This window comes from Trichosurus vulpecula, chromosome 8 (genome assembly GCF_011100635.1).
Source record: "Trichosurus vulpecula isolate mTriVul1 chromosome 8, mTriVul1.pri, whole genome shotgun sequence".
Taxonomy (NCBI): domain Eukaryota; kingdom Metazoa; phylum Chordata; class Mammalia; order Diprotodontia; family Phalangeridae; genus Trichosurus; species Trichosurus vulpecula.
Window position 1 is genome coordinate 31,103,265 of NC_050580.1, and position 18,889 is coordinate 31,122,153.

The following is an 18,889-nucleotide window of genomic DNA, read 5'->3' on the forward strand; positions in this document are numbered from 1 at the left end:
AGACGGACAAGAGGCATTCACCAGCAGAGTGGGCTAAAAGGGATGTGCTATCCTCAAGGGAAAGCCAGTTTTCTGTAAACATAAGGATGTAGTAACATCCGATTAATTGTTTAATCAGGCAATATATTTTTAATTTAATTTGTTGTTTAGTCATTTCACTTGTGTCTGTCTGTGACTCGATTTGACATTTTCTTGGCAAAGATACTGCAGTGGTTTACCATTTCCTTCTCCAGCTCAGTTTCCAGATGAGGAAACTGAGGCAAAAAGGGTGAAGTGACTTGCCCAGGGTCACAGAGCTAGTAAGTATCCAAGGCCGAATTTGAACTCAGGTCTTCCTGACTTCAGGGCTGGCACTCTAGCCACTATGCCACCTAGATGTCTGAATTTTTAATAATATATGATATGTATAAAACTGCTCTTTATCTTAGACTGGGATACAAAGATGATGGGGAAAGAAAGAGAAATAATATGTTGCAGGAATATAGACACCAGAATTCTATTCTTCAAAGTACTTTACCGTCCACAAGCAATCTGTGTGACAATGCTTCCCATAAGCTCAAAAACCTTTCTGGGGTTTATCTCATGACTGGTTGAGTTATGCCCCAACTGACCATAGCCTCCAGCTCCGAATGTAAAGACCCCGCCTTCCTGGAAAAAATATAAAGTACCCAATTTATTACACAAGGACCACACCTCAAAAAAATAAGTTTTTTTACTGCAAGTCCTTTTTTTCCCCCTTCCTATGCCTTCCCTACAAGATACTGGAACATGAGGATAACAAGTCTAAATAGTTTATAATTTTAACTTACTTACAGTCTTAGGATGAAGGCTAGTGGTACAATTACACAGTTACTACTATATTATTAATTTATTCATATAATCACTATATTATTCTGAAATAAATATTAATCATTGTCACTACTAAAAAGATAACAATTCTCATTTTTCTCTTGGCATTTCTTTCTATAACCATCATCATCATCATCATCTTAGTGAATTCTAATTATATACCTACAAGATTCCACTAACCCTAAAACTCATGGAGTTTTTATATTTTCACAACATACTTATACCTAATAAAATTAGAAGTGTCACCAAGGGGCATGTGTATCAAATTATGCAAATATTATTTTTACGTTATTGAGAGGTTACTTCAGAATTTTTTGATTATAAATTCTATCAGGAAGAACCACTTTTGTTCTCAATTTAAACCTAAGCAAAAGCAGTCATAATTTTCTTCTCATTTGACATTATTACAGATGGTATATAAAAATTTTTAAATTCAAATTTAAGTAATTCTGTTTTTTTGATTAGAACCACCTCAATAATAGCCTCAAATTGTTCAGTTGCCACCAGTTACCATTTCTATATGAATAATATTTTTAAAAATTCCTTTTTCTTCACTAGATATAAATAGCAACTTTGGTAAATGTGAACAGACCTTACAAAATAAATTTTAGTTAATAGCATAGTTGGTACTATTAATCTTCTTATAATAAATAAAAAACCCTATGAAACACCTTGATTGTTCTAATGTTCTAACTGCCAATAACTAAGGAAAATTGCTAAAAATTTTTATCTGGCTATATGATTTGATGATTGCAAAAAACCTATTGAGAATGAAGGCTTAAAATCAAGCAAAAGCTTGAGAAGTAAAATTTTGGAGACTAACAGCAGTTAACTTGCAAATTGTACTTTTTGCATTTTAGACATCTTAGACTGACATATATTTGTTAATGATTAGGAATACCACTTATCATCATGAGTCAACTTTTAAAAATCAATTCTAAATGTGAGGGAGTGTAAAGTTTCAAATTCTAATCAAGCTTTCGTCTTTCCTAATCCTATCTATCCAGGAAAAAAAGACAAATAAACACAGTGATTTCCAATCTGGTCAATGCAAGACCTTGCCAGTCCTCTTAGACGTAGACATTGCTACACTAAGGACTCTGAGAAGATTTGGGGGGGGGGGGGTCACGCTGATTTCTTCTTTTTGCTCAACTGCTGATCTCTCCATCAGACCAAGCAGCACTGACACTGAATTAGCACTCACCCCAAGACAGGGTGCTCCTTCCAGGTCAGGGTTGAAGCCACTGGCAAGATTGTGTGAGGAAAGCTCATATTGTAACTGCTTGCACAGTACTTGGCCTGTGGATAATAGAGGGCTTCAGTTTCCTCTACTACTTAGTGTAAAATATTTATAAGCCAAATGGATGCTAAACTAAAACAATACACAGCTGTACAGTATAATTTGGAATTAATCTACCCAGCATGGCAAGCCACAAAGCTTTAACGCTGAAAACTTTTTGTCTCGGCAATATTTAACATAGAGCTGTAAAACTATCAACAGAAAGTATCAAATGTAATGTCATGCCATTGTTTTTTCTTTTCTGACACAAAACACTGCCAACTGACAGAAAATGAAGACAACTTGGAGACGATGACATTTATAATACTCCCTTTCGTTACTGATATTTTACGAATAAACAACCGCTACACTCATGTTTTAATACATATAATGACACTAAAAAGTTTCCGTTATGTCCAAGAATTGTCCTCATTTTAAAATTACTACACAGAGTACAAAAATGAAGACAACAGTTTTCTACCTTAGTAAGAGCTGCTGTATGATCTTCTCCACAACAAATGTAAACTATTTTCTGTGATCTTAGGGACTTCAGCAAATTAGGAACAAACCTATCTGAAAATTTAAACAAAAAGGTTAACACTTTTAAAGGCATTTAATTTCAAAATTACATGTCCCACGTTTTTACTTTACTAAAGTAATTAAATTTTCCTTGTTTTCCTTGAAGAATAGCGGTAGCTAACATTTGTACATCACTCGCTAGGCACCAAGCACCTTGCACTTACTCTCTCGTTTGAACCTCATGACAACCCTTAGGACGCAGGCGCTATTGTTATCCCCATTTTATAGATGGGGAAACTGAGACAGACTGAGCGCTCTGCCCAGGGTCATCCAGCCAGCAAGCATCAGAAGCCACGTTTGAACTCAGCATGTCCCCCCGGCTCCAGGCCTGGCACTCTGCGCACTGTGGCGCCCTTCTGAAGGCAGCCGTCTTCATGGCCCCAGTTGCTTATGCAGTGCCTCGTACGCTTATTAAATGTTTGCTGAAGTTATCCGTTCAATGTCCTGAGTCAAGCAGCAAATAAACAGGAAAACTAACACACTGAAAAGGCAGGAGGGGGATCAACCACACATTTTAAATTAAGTACATTATGTTGTAGAGACAAATTTTTAAGTAACAAGGAATGACAATGGTTGAACTGTTTCTTTAGGCTATAATCTCCGTTGTCAAATTTAAACCAGCCTCAAAGGTTAAAGCACACCATGTTAAAATCCCTTCAGAAGAATATGAGAGGCAGTGTGGCTTGGTGAAAGACACCACGGAGTAAGAATCAGGCGATGTGGGTTCTAGGCCTACCTCTGTTACAAGCAGCCATTTGACCCTTTGCAAGACACTCGGAGCCTCAGGTGCTTTTCGTCACTGATGCCTCTTTTCCCAGATAGGTCAAGCTTCAGTGAGAAGCTCATACCATGTAAAGACAGGGATAGGAACAAGACCTAGAATTATATCTGTGTATCTGTGGCCAGAATGGCCTTTGTTTTCTTTGAGTGACTCAGCTTACCTCATTGAGCCTCGCTGGGCGCTGGGGCTTCTCTTCCGGGGCAGGAAGCCCAGAGACCATGACAGGAAGAAGAGAACTTCCTGTGTGATGAGTCATGGGGCTGGCTGAGGGGAGGTGTTAACTCCAGAGCCATGCCCTATTGGGTGTTAACCTAGTCTATGCTAGGGGGAGGGGCCAACTCAAGAACCAATCCGCCCTGGTCATTCAGGCGGCACTGGATGATGTCAAAAACTCTGTAAGAGGGGAGAAGACGGCTTGAAGATTCCTCTTTCCTTTTCCGGTTGGCTTGGGAGCAGTGGCGAGCGTGACTCTGGGCCAGCCCTTGCTCTCGGGCTGAGCCCAGATGTTGGTAACTATGAATTGTACTGGGTCCGTCTGTTGATATTTGTAATTTGTTTGTATTTTGTTCTGAAGTTTGGGGTGCTGGTTTTGTTTTCCCCCAAACTAAATGAATGTTCTGAACTTTGGGTTGCTGGCTTTTTCCCCAGAAGTAAGTGAATGAATCTGTATTGGGTCTGTCTGTTGATATTTGTAATTTATTTGTATTTAGTTCTGAAGTTCGGGGTGCTGGTTTTTTCCCCCAAACTAAATGAATGTTGTCTGTATGCTCCCCTGAACTAACTGAATGCTAGATTAAAGTAAGCTGGTCAACCCCTTCACCGTGCTTTCCTTGTTTAAGCAGATAAAAAGAACCTGTGCTTTCCCGGCAGGCCGGCAGCCTCCTGGGTGCATCTTATGCCCCCACAGAAGCTGCTAGCTGGATTGTTAAAACAGTATCGAAGTCCCAGGGAATGAAACTCCTGCTATTCCTTCTCTGCAACTGTTTGAATGCCTGAGAGTGCTGAGAGACCGTGGCTTGCCCAAGATCTCATGTCACTGTGGGTCAGCGGTAGGACTTGAACGTAGTCTTCCTGACTTCCAGGTCAGCTCTTTATCCACTGGTACCACCCTGTTCTTCAAAACCACTCATCCACTTATTACCTGATGTACCTAAAATTACTTATGATAAATCAAGAGGAAGCATGGGGTAACAGATGTAGAGCCAACCTCAAAGCCGGCAAGGCCTGCACAACACATCCTGGCTGTCAATCACATCACTTCTCAGTGGCATCACAGAGGCTACTAAACTGTACCTAAGGACCACTGCAGGGCCACATCATTGACTTAGTTTTCAAACATAGTATTTTCTATGTTCTATTTTCTTTTTGTTTTATTAAATATTTCCTAATCACATTTTCATCTGGTTTGGCCACATTTGGGAATGTTGTGGGCTGCCTGCTAGACACTTCAGCCGGACACAATTCCCTGAGACCCTGAGTTGCAGAAAAGATGCTGACCTGCACTGGGAGAGGGAGTTTTCTCACCTAGGAAATTCCACATACTGATAGGGCTAAGCCTATCTCTAATGATCCCTATCCCTATCTCTTAACAATAAATTATGTTCTCAATTCCTGACTTGTCATTTTCAAAGGTCAAAACAATCTAAAACTCAAGTAGAAAGGGCTTTATAATAATGAAATGCTATATAACAACTATATCATGCTTTAAGATTTGCAAAGCACTTTCCAAATATTATCTCATTTAATCCTCACAACCACCCTGGGAAGTAGATGCTATTATTATCCCAATTTTACAGATGGTGAAACTGAGGCAGAAGCTAAATGATGTGCCCAGAGTCACACAGCTAGGAAGTGTCAAGGCCAAGTTTGAATCCAGGTCCTTCCTGACTCCAGGCCCAGCACTCTGTAAGCTGTGCCACCTCCATGCCTAAAAAGTGTAAACTATTTTGTAGGAGATATGTTTTTGTTTTTGTTTTTTAACAAATTTCACTTTGCTGAGTAGGGCCTCACAGACTATACATTTGCATAATTATTTGCTTATCGATACCAACTGTTGCTGGGGATCAACAATCCAATTGTTCCCCTCTCAGGTAACTCTCACATCTTAATATGCAACTTGCCTCACAATAAGTTACAGACTTTTGAAAATCTAAATGTGCTGAACTTTAAAACATTCATTTTCATTGCTGAACCACTTAACACTGAGGATGTTGGAGTTCTATTTCTGTGATCTATTTAAGTGGACTGTGGTCCCCTTAGAGACTCTGAGAGCTAAAAAGGACTTGAGAGTCTGACCCTTTCATTCTGTAAATGAGAAAATGAAGACCCTGAGAGCAACTGCCATCTCCTTAAACTCCAAGCCCCTGAGTGGCAAAGGTGAGACTAGAATGTCAGTTCTCTGACTGTTCTTTGCACTGTCATGTGATGACTTCTTGAAGATGTGTGATCTTATAGGACAAGAATTATTAGGTGCAAGCCTCAAGCTATCAGGATACAGTAAAGGTTCAACATAAAAGAATCGACACAGAGCTTCAGACTCTTCCACTGAGCAACTATTTTAGGTAGACGGCAATGGGAACCTACCATTTTCATCATTAAGACCCAGCTGACCAAACTTGTTCCGTCCCCATCCAAAGATAGCTCCTGAAAGAGTGAGAACAAAACTGTGGGCTCCTCCTGCGGCTACTTGACTGAAAGGGATTCCAAGGAGAGACTTCAGTAGCTGTGGGGAACTCTGCCTTTTCAACTCAAAGCCTAAACCCAACTGGCCATGCTTATTCTGTCCCCAGGAAAACACTTCACTTCCTGCAAAAGAAAAAAAAAAAAGCATGAATTCATATGACCTGCATCAATACATTTTATTTAAAAGTCTCTTCAATCAACAAATCATTCAAGGTTTTTCTTCTCATCTTTCATGAAGTATTGTCTTTGTATCCCAGCATCTGGCATATATTAGGGAAATGTCTGGTGAACTTAATCAAATTGTAAACACACATGAGAAGCTGCACTGATCATTATTCTATTTATTTAGCAGTGTCACACTTAAAATTCAAATGGAAACAGAAGATGCCGACTAGTTAGATGTTCTGTGTTCATTCATTTTTAAAAGTCTGAGTAGCTGCACTAACCAGGCACAAATTATCACAAAGCATGGTGACGATTATCTTATTTACCATCAATTGCTGGGAAATGACAAAAAGAAACAGTGCTGCTATAAATTTTTAGCCACTTTCATGTGGGTGATGGTGCTAGGAGGTACACCCCCCAAATAAGGCAAGACTCTGCAGGAAGGGATGCAATCATGGAACAATAAATCCTGTGACTGTATTGGCTACAAAATCCACTTTACATAAATTAAAAGTGTAAAGACAATTACAAAGAGACATCTAGATTGCTTATGAAAAACTTTTTTAGAATTTATAAAACCAGGTTAGTGTGTTAATTCTGCGTATTGCTCATCTATACTTTAAAGCCTAACTAAGAGGACCTCTACTGGACAGTAGTTTGTTAGCCTTAAGTTTGTGCTGTTAAATATTCATTAAAGTAATAAAATTCCACTTCTTTTAAAGACAACGAAACAAGTCTTCAGTTTAGAGGTTTCACCAATTCAAGATTCCCTCCTCCCTCTTTTCAAATGCCCCCTTTAGGTGCAACCATGTGACAAGTGGATACAGATCACAAATCATTTAGTTTAGCAACACTTGCAAAAAATGAGTACCTTCCTAAGTTAGCAAATACTATCAAGATGGTGTGCAAAGCATATCATGAAATAATGACAGAGGAAGCTAAGGAGGCAGGGGATTAAGGGCTGAGCCTGGAGCCAGAAAAAGCTGAGTTCAAATCTTACCTCAAATGCTCACTAGTTGGGGGACCCTAGTGCCTCATTTACCTCAACTGTAAAATGAGAATAATAACAACGCCTGCCCCACACAAGGCAGTTGTGAAGATTAAATGAGATAAATCTGTAAAGTGCTTAGCACGGTGCCTGGCACATGGCAGCATCTATAGAAATGTTTATTCTCTTCCCTCTCCCAAAGTAAAATGGGATTATATGGATGAATTTGATGCATCTAAAGATATCTCTTCCCACATAATCAATTACATATCCTATCATGTTCTCTCTCTGTAGGAAACATAAATAAGCAGTCTCAAGAGGCTTCTCACTCTCTTCCTTTGAGCCAGACAAAAGTTAAAACTAAATATACTTTAGACAAGCAAAAGTACTAGAAGAAAATAGCAAAGTCATAGGCTCACCCTTCCTTAGAATAAGACTTTAAAAAAATTTTTGTGTTTTCTGTGAAATTGAACTGACAAATATGTGACAAATTTAATTTATCACCCATGTTAGTCAGACAATTCAATCTGGTTGTTATTTTGAAAAATGTTCCCCCTTTAGCCCTCTGTAATAGAGTTCTTCTCTCTCTCAAAACTGCATATCCTAAATGATAAGTCCAAAATTTATATGGCAGGCTAGGGTTCACTACATTCAAAGGAAGCTGCCTGGTTTCAGTCACCTGACTCCAGGTTTGTTCTACAAAGACAGTCTAAGATCTCGAGGTCATCAACTCAAAGCCTGCCAGGGTAGCACAGCGAAGAGTCTAAGCTCCAGCTCTGCCAGGAGTTGGCTATGCTGGGATCATAAACTTAAAGCAAGAAGGGAACTTAGAGATCCATCAGTCCAATCTGCTCACATACAACCTGACCAGGCCACATGACAGGCCCTAAGTTGGGGCACCAGCAGGTGACTCCAGTGCTCCTGCCTCCAAACCCAGCCCTCTTTCCATCAGGCCTCACTGCTTCTTTCTGAGCTTGTTAACACTGGGACCATAATCCTCACATTATCTAACTCAACAGCAAACGTACAGGAAACTTTAAAATGCTATGGAAATGATAGTCATAAATGACAGGCAGGGTACCCAAGCTCCAACTTTGACTATATGATAAAAATAAATACACAGCAAGTTCTCCTCTCTTTCTTCACAGTGTAATTCTAAACCAACACTGAAAAAGCAGAGCAGAGAACTAAGAAAACTCTTAACTACCTACACCTTCTCTTTTCCTGAATTTAAGTCTTCACCTGCAAAACAGAACTACTTAAGTGAGACTGAAAATCTAAAAAAGTAGGTAATTGTGAATTTCGATGATCCATTCCAGATTGGTAAAACTCCTTCAGGCAGAAATAGAAGAGTAAAATTTTTAGATAAGATAAATGAAATTTTTTTAAAAGAACTAACAGCTTTATAGACATCAAGTTAAGAAACTACAGTGGGTTTGGTTCTGAATAAGAAAAACACTGCTATAGGAGATGTGAATGTATGAAACACTTTATATACTAATGCTAAGCAAGTGATCATGATGTCATTATCGTGTCATTTCCTGTAGTGCAGGGTTGGCAAACAATGGCCCATGAACCACAGCCAGCCTGCCTCATCTTTCTGCACAGTCCAAGAGCTAAGCATCGTTTTCGCATTTAAAAAGTTGTATGGGGACAGTCAAGCCCATTCATTTCCATAGCCTCTATAGCTGCTCTTCTACCACATGGCAGAGTCACGTGATTACAAAAAGAGAGTGTAGGTGGTGCTTCTCATCCCATAAAATCTCCTTTGAGATCAGCATTAACAGATGAACACTTGCAATCAATTTTGATGATAGGGGATATTAACTCTGAACCCCAATTGAGCAAAACGTTATCCCCCCAAAAGAGAAGTCTATTCTTCTTTTCAGTAGACTTGTACTACACACACACAACAAAATTATATTCAATTATTATCATTAAATTTTCAATTAAGTCAGCAAAAAACTTGTAGAAATTTGTTTTCAGCCTTGTTACATAAATACCTACATGATATCCTTGATTTTGCCTTTTGGTTTACAAAGTCTAAAATATTTACTATCTGGACCTTTACAGAAAAATTTTGCTGACCCCTGTGATCACTCAATTTTTAAAAAGGGACATTATGACAAAATTCTAGTATGAAGGGGAAAAAATGAACACAAAATACATGACTAAAACACACTGCACTGGAAGCCCAGGAAAAAGGCATCATTTTATACGCTTATTTGGTGACTTTAATGAAGGTAAATAAATGAATGTATACATGGGAAAATTTATATTAGACTACCTGTTTGAATGTCTTCATAAACATCATTCACTCACTCCACAAGCAACCAACGTCAAGAGTAACAGATGTAAGAGAGATCGCAAATACACTTAGTGGGCCAATGTCATCAAACAAGTCTACCTTCTGTTAACATATTTATTTTCTATTTTCCAAACATCTCAAAGACCAAGATTCTAGTTTAACAGTGTTAATGATTTAATAGTGGCTTTAGGTAAGAGTGGGCTCAATATGCATCAATTTGACAGCAGAAGTAAAGCAATTGCTCAGAAGTTTCTCTGCTGATAATCAAAATTAGATAAAATCAACTGTCAGCTCAGCTGGACAAAGTTGTAGTTTGACTTGGTCTATTTCTCAATGCCAGAAAAGACAGAATTTTTTCTCTTGTTCTACAAAGACAACAGATTTGTGGCACCTCCTTCCTGCTGAATAGAGGTGGTATATCATTCCGGTTACCCGGGTAGCATCATCTTTGGTGATGCATTCCTTGAAGAAACAAGTGTTTAACATGTGACAAAAGGCCAATAAAGTTTTTGGACTAAAGCTGTTTTGGAACATCAAAGAAATAATCTCTAGATTAAGCAGCTGGATCTTATGCCAGTGTTCACCACCTTACTATACAGATGTGAAACATGGACCCTATGCTGTCTTTGTTCATGGTACTTGAACAGTTAATAGATTTATAATTGGCAATACAAGGAATGTGACCAAAATGGCACATCAGTGATATAAAGTTCATTATGATATTGTCAGTTTCACTGGACTGATATTTCACAAAGGAAGGACATTAGAATCCTCTCTCCAATTTTTCCAGCTCAGTCAAGAAAAGCATGTTACTGGACATCCCATTAAATAATGCAAAAACTTCCTAGAGGGGAACTTAAGGTCACATAAAATCTGCCCTCATTTATGGACATTTGTAGTAAAAATGAGGCCTACATGGCACAATATGCTCTGGCTTTTCCAAAAACATTGCCTCTGAAAAAGCAATGACTTAGGAGAAGAACAAAAAGCAGGCAAGGTACTGATGACAAGGTTCTGATGTGACATCTGTGAGAAGTGCCTCGGCCCTAAGGTTGAATTTTTCTCCCAACAAATAAGCTATCCATAAGATTTATCAAATAATGGCTCAGTACATTTATTCCCTACAACTATCAAATAAGAATAATGGTATTAAAAAAAACAAACAAAAAAAGATGCTTACCTTTTGAGAGTGCAAGGGAATGATAGTAACCACAAGCAATCTGTACTATCTGAATATCTGTCAAACTTTTAATATTTCTAGGAGAGGGAAAAAAGAGAGCTCAGTCAAACAAAGAAATATATAACCATCTGTTCAAATGGCATGGAATGACATTTTCTCATATTATGATCAGAGCACAATTCCCAAAAGTTAAGAGACAAAATGATGAAAACATCAACTATTTTAGAAATAGAGTTTAAAGCCAGCAGGGATTTAAACAAAGCATACTTCTACTCATCCCCAAAGTACTCTCCATTGTACTCCCATAATTAATACATGTTACTTTATTATAGGTCCTTCTTTACAATTGAACTTGCACTGGTTAGAATTCTGAAGTACACTGGCAATCCCAGAATATTAATGCTTCATTTTCATTGGTCTTATGGTTTCTTACCTATTTCAAACACTTTCCTTCCTTAGCGTGGAACAGTTTTTCTTGTGGTATTAATTCATAAAACAAAAAATAGAATCCCTCTTTGCTATCTTTTTGTTTCCATCCCCAAATCAAGCATACTAAGTGATAACACCTTTTTAAACCTTTTGTGAAAAAAATAACATAATTGAATAGAACAGTCACACCTAAAGTTCTCTTACATAGTTCCCTGTCATATTCAACAGTGGTCCTACCCAAGTTTTCCTTTTCCTGAATGGATTTCTAAGAAAAAAAATAATAAATACATAAAGAATGTTTCTTATTTTCCTTTTACCTGATACTGCCATCTGACACGATTCTGCCAAATGAGAGTCGAGAGCAAGCTCTGACCAGAGAGACGATGCTCATGACTTTCACGATGCAAGATCTGAAAGCAGTATTATTTACTGAGCTACCAGTAACCCACAATTTTTACAACTTACAAATGGATTTTCTCAGGGAAATTTTTCTTCAGAAAATTTTGTATCTTTGCAACAAACAAAATGACAAAGGACTAGCAACAGGAAATATGCTTGTCATATACATGAATGGCTGTTCAACCAAAAATATTAAATATAAGAGACCACACTACACTGCCCAAAGCCCCTAAAAAACTTGATTCTAGTTGTGGAAGAGATCCAGTGGAAATGCATTAACATTTTTACATAAACACCATTTACTTAAGCATGTTATACACTAGGCTAAAGTGAACGAATTAATTTGAGTGAATCAAGTGAACTGTTAATTTATAATCCGAATGCCAAAAAACATTTCCACTGCCACAATAAACTGGATCAGATTCAAAACAACCTCAAATACCCAGATTTGGAGGCTTTAGTATTAATCTTGTATTAAAAAATTTGGTCAAAGAAATTCCTAAAATTGGTCTGCAATAGCATCCAAAGAGCAATGACTCCACTTCCCAAAGTAAGCCCTACTTGTTTTAAGATAATTTACATGCTACTTTCTCTGTCATTCACTTGATACATAGTAACAGGCAAAGATACTTTCCTATGAACTATTAAAACAAAGTTTATCCCCTTGGAATGTGCTGTTTAGTTTTATATCTGGGTCTTAAAAAACAATACAATTGTATTATTTTGTTACTTTCACCAGAACAAAGACAAACTCAAACACATACAGTGGAAACATAAAATGCATCTACTGACTACTGCCTTTGTGAACAGGAAACTAAATATTTGTCACAATTCCATCTTTAGTAAGTCAAATACTCTCTTATGGGAAATAGGGATACATTTTTAGTTGGCTAACAGTTTTCTTTTAAAACTCTTAAGTAGCTTTTAACTGAATAACCAATAAAACTCCAACCCTATAAGATAAATCACACTATTTCCTACTAATCAATTGTGTGGGAGAAAGAGCTAAGCTGGCCATCTCATTTTTGCTTTTTATTCAAGCAATTTATTCTTCCTTCTCCTTTGTGAGCTGTGTGCACAAGTGCAGTTCCCCCTTTATTTTACACTAAAAAAAATCTCAAAAGGTTATTGGATCTTAAATTATATGACAGGACCTGTCATTTAAATAATTTTTATTCATTTAAAACTTTTAAAATGTGTATTTAGGAAATTATGAAAATGCTTCATTCCAAGCAAGGAATTTTTTTAGAGAATGACAACTTTAAAAATTCTTTAGATCAAACTTTTTAAAAATCAAATTCAAAATAAAATGTTTGCTCCTTAAAAGAAAAGCTTATTAATTTTTACATTTGTCAATATTTTTCAAACTACTAAAATCTATAATTTCCAATTTAAAACAGAAATCATAAATTGTTACATCATGCATAGTAATGAGGAGAATGCTAAAGATTAAATAAAATTTCAATGAATCAACCCAGAATTCACATCGATGATTTTGCCAGTAATTATTGACAAATAGTCCGAAATGCCTGTAATTAGACATAATAAAAACTAAGCAATCTCTTGTCTGAAGGTATAAGACATTTGAATAAGTCAACTTTAAAAAGAGATTTTGTTTTACCAAATAGTTAACAGAAGCTATTTTAATAGAAACTATGAAATAGTATTCATTTTTGTTTTTATATGGAAAAATATTTTTCTTGACTTGGTTTGTAAGTATTAATTCAAATGTTAAACCAGGCTGAAATTGTGAATAATTAGTTAAGATCAGGGAAAATGATAGTTTGACATAAGTAATTAGAGTACACTAACAATTCATATAAGCAGTTAAAGAGTCACTTCCATAAGCCTCAGAAGTGCCATTTATTGTCTAAGTCACTTTTTCACAAAGCTCAACATTAGCCACAAAACCAGGAAGTCTGTAAAGTCCAACTTCTTCCAATGTTTTTCTTAAAATGTTAGTGTGAAAATTCAGATTTTAATCAACTTACTTTGAACTACTGAGGATAAGGACAAGATTAAACTAATATTTTTAAGAACACAAACCATCTGTATCCTATCCAAATTCATTACTTCTTCAAAATTCCTGATTTCCACATATACCCTCGGCTGAAACTAGAGAAGACTTACTAGCAGAATTTAGCAAATGGTCTCCCATTGATGTTTCACCTGCATATGGAAACATTTTCAATACTAAGTGGCACTGAACTAAGTCACTTATCAGGCCTTCCAAAAGAAACCAATCCAGCAAAACCTGTGTCATCCTGGACTCTCTCTTTCATTATCCTCCTAAATTTAATGAAGACTCCAGATGCAGCCTGTTGAATGCAACAGCGCTCACCAGGAATCCCTTTTCATTTTTCTTAGCTCTTTTGAAAGGCTTCTAAGCATTGATTTTTCACTCAAGAGAGACTTAAAAATCTTACCTGTCTTTGCCTCCTCCATCCATTGTTTATGCAAGAGAAATAACGGTGAACTAAAGGTAAAAAGATACAGTTCTGTCCCCAGCTCTGAAACTTACTAAGCTAGGTGACCTGGAGCAACCTTTCTGCTGTTGAGGTTTATCACCGCAAAATGGGGATAATACCCCTTCTGCCTGCCTTATGGGGCTGCTCTTGAGATTAAATGAGAAATATGAAAGCACTTTATAAAATGGAAATGAAATAACATAAGGCAATACTATTATTCCTGTGGTTTAGTTTAACACTAAATGCAAACAGTAAGTACTGACTAATGTGAGCCACTGGTGGCTCAGTTTAAATTGTCTTTAGCAGGCATCTAAAGTACTTTTTACATTGCTTCAGTATTGCCACTTGACATTGCTAGGACAGCCTTTCATGAAAAATACCCAGCAAAAATCTGAGTGAACTTAAGATGAATTTAAGTCAGAAAAAATGGCAAAACATCAAAATAAATGAAAGTTTATTAATAAGACTCATTAAAGACTAAAAAGAAACATTAGGAATAATAGCTTGGTGTCATGTATGTTTTGCAAAGACAAATGAGAAAAGTTTAGCACTGCAGACTTGAGTAAGATTTTCCCCAAAGGTATAACGGATAAGTATATGAAAAGAAGAGGGAGACCTCCTAAGTGTACCATCCAGTTTCATGCAATTTTCAAAATGCAAGTTCATAACCGTTCCCTTTTGTCTTGATTTTTTTCCTTCCTTATTACTTTTCAACTCTTAATTTATCTAATTCATTGTAGAAATGGGAATCTGAAAGAAGCGGGTTATTTCTGGCCCCCAATTCAGAGCTATCATCCAGTCCAACTGCCTCATTTTACAGATAAGAAAACCGAGGCTAAGAGAGGTTTGGTGGCTTGTCTTTGGGGAGACAGGCCACAAGGGAGGAGATCAGGAGCTCTAATTAAGCGCTCCAGTCACTGGACCAGCTGCCTCCCTGATGAAACCCACAGGGGCTGAGGGGACACTTACCCTTTCGTAGAGAGCTAAGCCACAGCTTAAGCGTGGGTTTGAATTTTGCCTCAGCTCACTAGCTCAATCCCTGGGTGGCATTGGGCACCTTATCTCTCTGAGGCTGTCTCCTCATCTGTAAAACACAGGCAGGGAGCAGGAGGGGAGGGAATGAGGTGACACCTCACTTCCTTCCAGCTCTATGATCCTATAAACCCTATGACCCAAATCCCCCAAATAAAAAGAATTGAACAATAATGTAGAATGAGGAAGACACAGTCAAAGATACAATTCAGAAGAGGATCTGAAGGGGAAAGAAAAGGAGACGAAGAACAGCAGCCACTAAAAATGCTGCCACAAATCTCTTTGAAAATACTGACCTGAAAAGACTGATGTTAGGAGATCTAAATCCAAATTTTTTCCAGTCTTAAGAAGCCGACAGAAATCAGACAAAAGGTTCAAGTGGAAAAATTTTCAGGAAGAAGTCAAGGAAGGATAAGAGGGACTGGATGGGTGAAAAGAGCACTCGACTTTGAGGTAGAAGACCTAGCTTCTAGGTTCAATGCTATCACTCACCGGCTGGGTAAAACACCTTCAAAACAAGATGCTGCATCTTTTTTGCTCTTTAGATTTTAAAATCAAGGTATCTTCAGTAAGAATAATGGACTAATTTAAGCAGAATTAGGCAGCCAGGTGGTGCGGTGGATAGAGTGCTGGGCCTGGAGTCAGTAAGACCTGAGTTCAAAACCAGCATCAGACACTTACTTGCTGTGTGAGCCTAAATAGGTTGACCTAATCTCTTAGCCTCAGCTCCCCCAACTGTAAGATGTGGGTAACAGGAAAAGAGAGAAGGGAATAAGTACTTATACAGCATCTACTATGTGTCAGGCACTATTCTCAGCGCTTTTGACAAATATTTTCTCATTTGATCATGACAATGCTATTATTAGCCTCATCTTACAGCTAAGGAAACTGAGGCAGACAGAGGTTAAGTGACTTGGCCAGAGTCACATGGCTAGTAAATATCTGAGGCTGAATTTGAACTCAGATCCTCCTAACTCTAGACCCAGGGCTCTCTCCCCTGCACCATCAGCTGTCTAATAATAGCATCTACCTTGTAGGGTTGTTTTGAGGATGAAATGAGATAATATTTGTGAAGTGCCTTACAAAACTTAAAAGTGCTACACAAATGTTAGCTATTGTTATTTTTTCTACGAATTCTTTATATTACCTAATTTGTCAGTATCCAATTTAGCCTGAATCTCTTTGACTTGTTTTGAATGGAACTGAAAGAAACAATTAAACAGCTTCAATTTTCACAGTTGTAAAACAAAACTTTTCCAAAAAACTACACTGTTAAGGAACATCAATAGACCTCTGGGAATTATATGTGTTAATGCTATGTGGCTCCAGAAGAAACATAAAAGTCTTTGTTAATGTTCTACAGCTTTTGGCTATAAGTTTGCTATGGATAGAAAGTATAGATGATGGAACACATGGATCTCATCATACTTTTTTCACTGGAACTGATGGAAAATGGCAAATTAACAATAAAAACCATTAACTATATTATAATATGTTAAACATTAAGAATTATTTAAACCTGTACTTGGACCTTAAAAAAAACACCTCTGGACATATATAGGAACATAATGTGATTTTTGAATGGACAAAGCTGATTCATTTAGTTTAAATAACTTTAAAAAATAAAAGATTCCACCCTGACATAAATTCATTATGAAGCTACATGAAACAGCACAAAGAGCTCTAAATCTGCAGTCAAAGAACTTGAATACAAATCCTGCCTTACATCCATTTTAAGCAAGTCATTTAATCTCTCTTGGCCAGTTTCCTCATCTGTAAAATCAGAGGATTAGATTCCATGGTCTCTGAAATCCCTGCCAACTCTAGAGATCAGATCCTATGAGCTTCTGTTTTCCTAATACAGTGAAGAAATCTAAATTTAACCCTATTTTTGAATCCATGCATTAGTAATCGATGAAGGGCATAGAGATAGAAAAAAGTATATTTCAAAATGCTATTTGAAATAAGCCTAAAATTAGTTTAGTAATGTCACATATAGCTTATTTCTTTTGTTCCTGTAACTATCACTAGGATGAGAAGCAAAACAATTTTTAAAAATAAGAGCAAGACTTTTGTACCCTAGTACTATCAAAAGAGAACTACAAAGGTATACAAATTTACATGACTTTTTAAAGTTTAGCTAACAGTTATCTCCTACTATAAAAATCATAGTTATAAAATCTATGTAAAATTATGGCAATAGAGAGGCATTCCTATAACAGAGAATTAAGATTTTTAAGCAGGTCTATTCTATAAACTTTCATAAATAACTTCTATAAGTAAGCATTCTGATTTCTTAAATTTTAAAAAGTTTAATCCAAGGTAAAGATCTATTTGGGGGGAGGGGCCAATAAAGTAAACTGACATGACATTTCAGAGCTACTACGTACCATACATGAAATGAGAGAACTCACCAAGTAGCCTTATTCCAAATTTGAAAAGGGGGAAAATGTTTTTAAGATAACTCACTTTTCTTCTGCAAAGCACAGGACACTGGCAGAATGCTTAGTAAGATCTTGAAAATAATTTTCACAAATGATCATTTTCAATTTTCTAATAACTATTAAAGGGAAAATGAAAGACCCCTTTGTTACCTGGGCACTCTGATATACTCTTCTGTCCCTGGCAGACCCAGCTGTCCATCAGTATCAAGTCCCCAAGCATACACCTGGCCCTTATCGTTGAGTGCGAGTGTATGAGCTTCTCCACATGAAACAGCTACAATATTTTGGGCATCCAAGGCAACAACCTGCTCTACAGAAACCAAAAAGGGGAGAAATTATGTTCTAGCTTTGTACATTTGATGAGAAGAATAAATAAAATAACCAATTGTATTCATTGTACAGAGGCTTGAATAAGATCCATTGTTCTTAATACACCTTATAAGCAATTCTAGTCATTTTGAAGATATAACAAACTATAATGTTTTTTCTTTCTTACCTATAACCTTATCTTTTTTCACTAATGGTACAACGCAGGTTAATATTTTAAAAATTCATTTATTTTGGTCCTATTTACACTTCTGCCAAGACAAATCAATTATATTTCAATAACATTCTGTCTCATTAAAGCCATTAGTGCCTGGGGTAAATAGCATATTTTAATCTCCAAAAATGTTTAAATTTATTGCATAACAGAAATGTAGGGTTAGTCATGTGATAATAGTAATACCTGTAATAAGGGAGTAAGGTATTAAACTGTTAATTATTTTTCCACAAGAGAAATACAAATAGCTCCCTGATTATTGAACTTGCTAGTCATTCTCTTATTCTCAAAGGTCTTTAGGTACAGTGTGTGTGTGTGTCTGTCTGTCTGTCTGTCTGCATCTGTCTCCAAGAAAAGTCTTCATTCTCCACCTGTTCAGGATACCATTTCACTTGGATATTGATAAACATGTTCTAACTGTGGGGCAGAGATGTCAACATACAAGTTCATCTGACACACACTAGTGGCAGAAATAGACTTCTCTCATAAGCTTCCCCTAAGCTTCACTGTTTAAGCATCTGCAAATGAGCAGAGGGTGCCACAGCTGCCAGTGACAAGAGATTGGCTTCAGCTAACGTACATACTTAATAAATAACATAGGTAAAGTTACACACTGTAATGTACAGTAAACTTATAATTCAAAACCAAAAGGATCTGGACCTGCACGATGCTTATATATCTGAGTCAACATACAAGACAATCAAAACTACCTTAGCACTGTGGCTGGCACATAGTAGGATCTTAATAATTGCTAACTGATATAAA

At 36.9% G+C, this 18,889-nt stretch overlaps 1 protein-coding gene across 4 annotated transcripts in view; it reads right to left on the reverse strand.

Annotated features, from left to right (window-relative positions):
- The window catches only part of HERC4 (HECT and RLD domain containing E3 ubiquitin protein ligase 4), a 94,902-nt gene that overhangs the window by 42,311 nt on the left and 33,702 nt on the right, over positions 1 to 18,889 (reverse strand). For all 4 annotated transcript variants that reach the window (XM_036734458.1, XM_036734459.1, XM_036734456.1 and 1 more), the window contains 5 exons: positions 17,734 to 17,893; positions 10,812 to 10,888; positions 6,072 to 6,293; positions 2,610 to 2,701; positions 518 to 648 (listed from right to left, as the gene is read on the reverse strand). In XM_036734458.1, the coding sequence (XP_036590353.1) occupies positions 518 to 648; positions 2,610 to 2,701; positions 6,072 to 6,293; positions 10,812 to 10,888; positions 17,734 to 17,893 (682 nt within the window). The remainder of the gene's footprint in view (positions 1 to 517; positions 649 to 2,609; positions 2,702 to 6,071; positions 6,294 to 10,811; positions 10,889 to 17,733; positions 17,894 to 18,889) is intronic.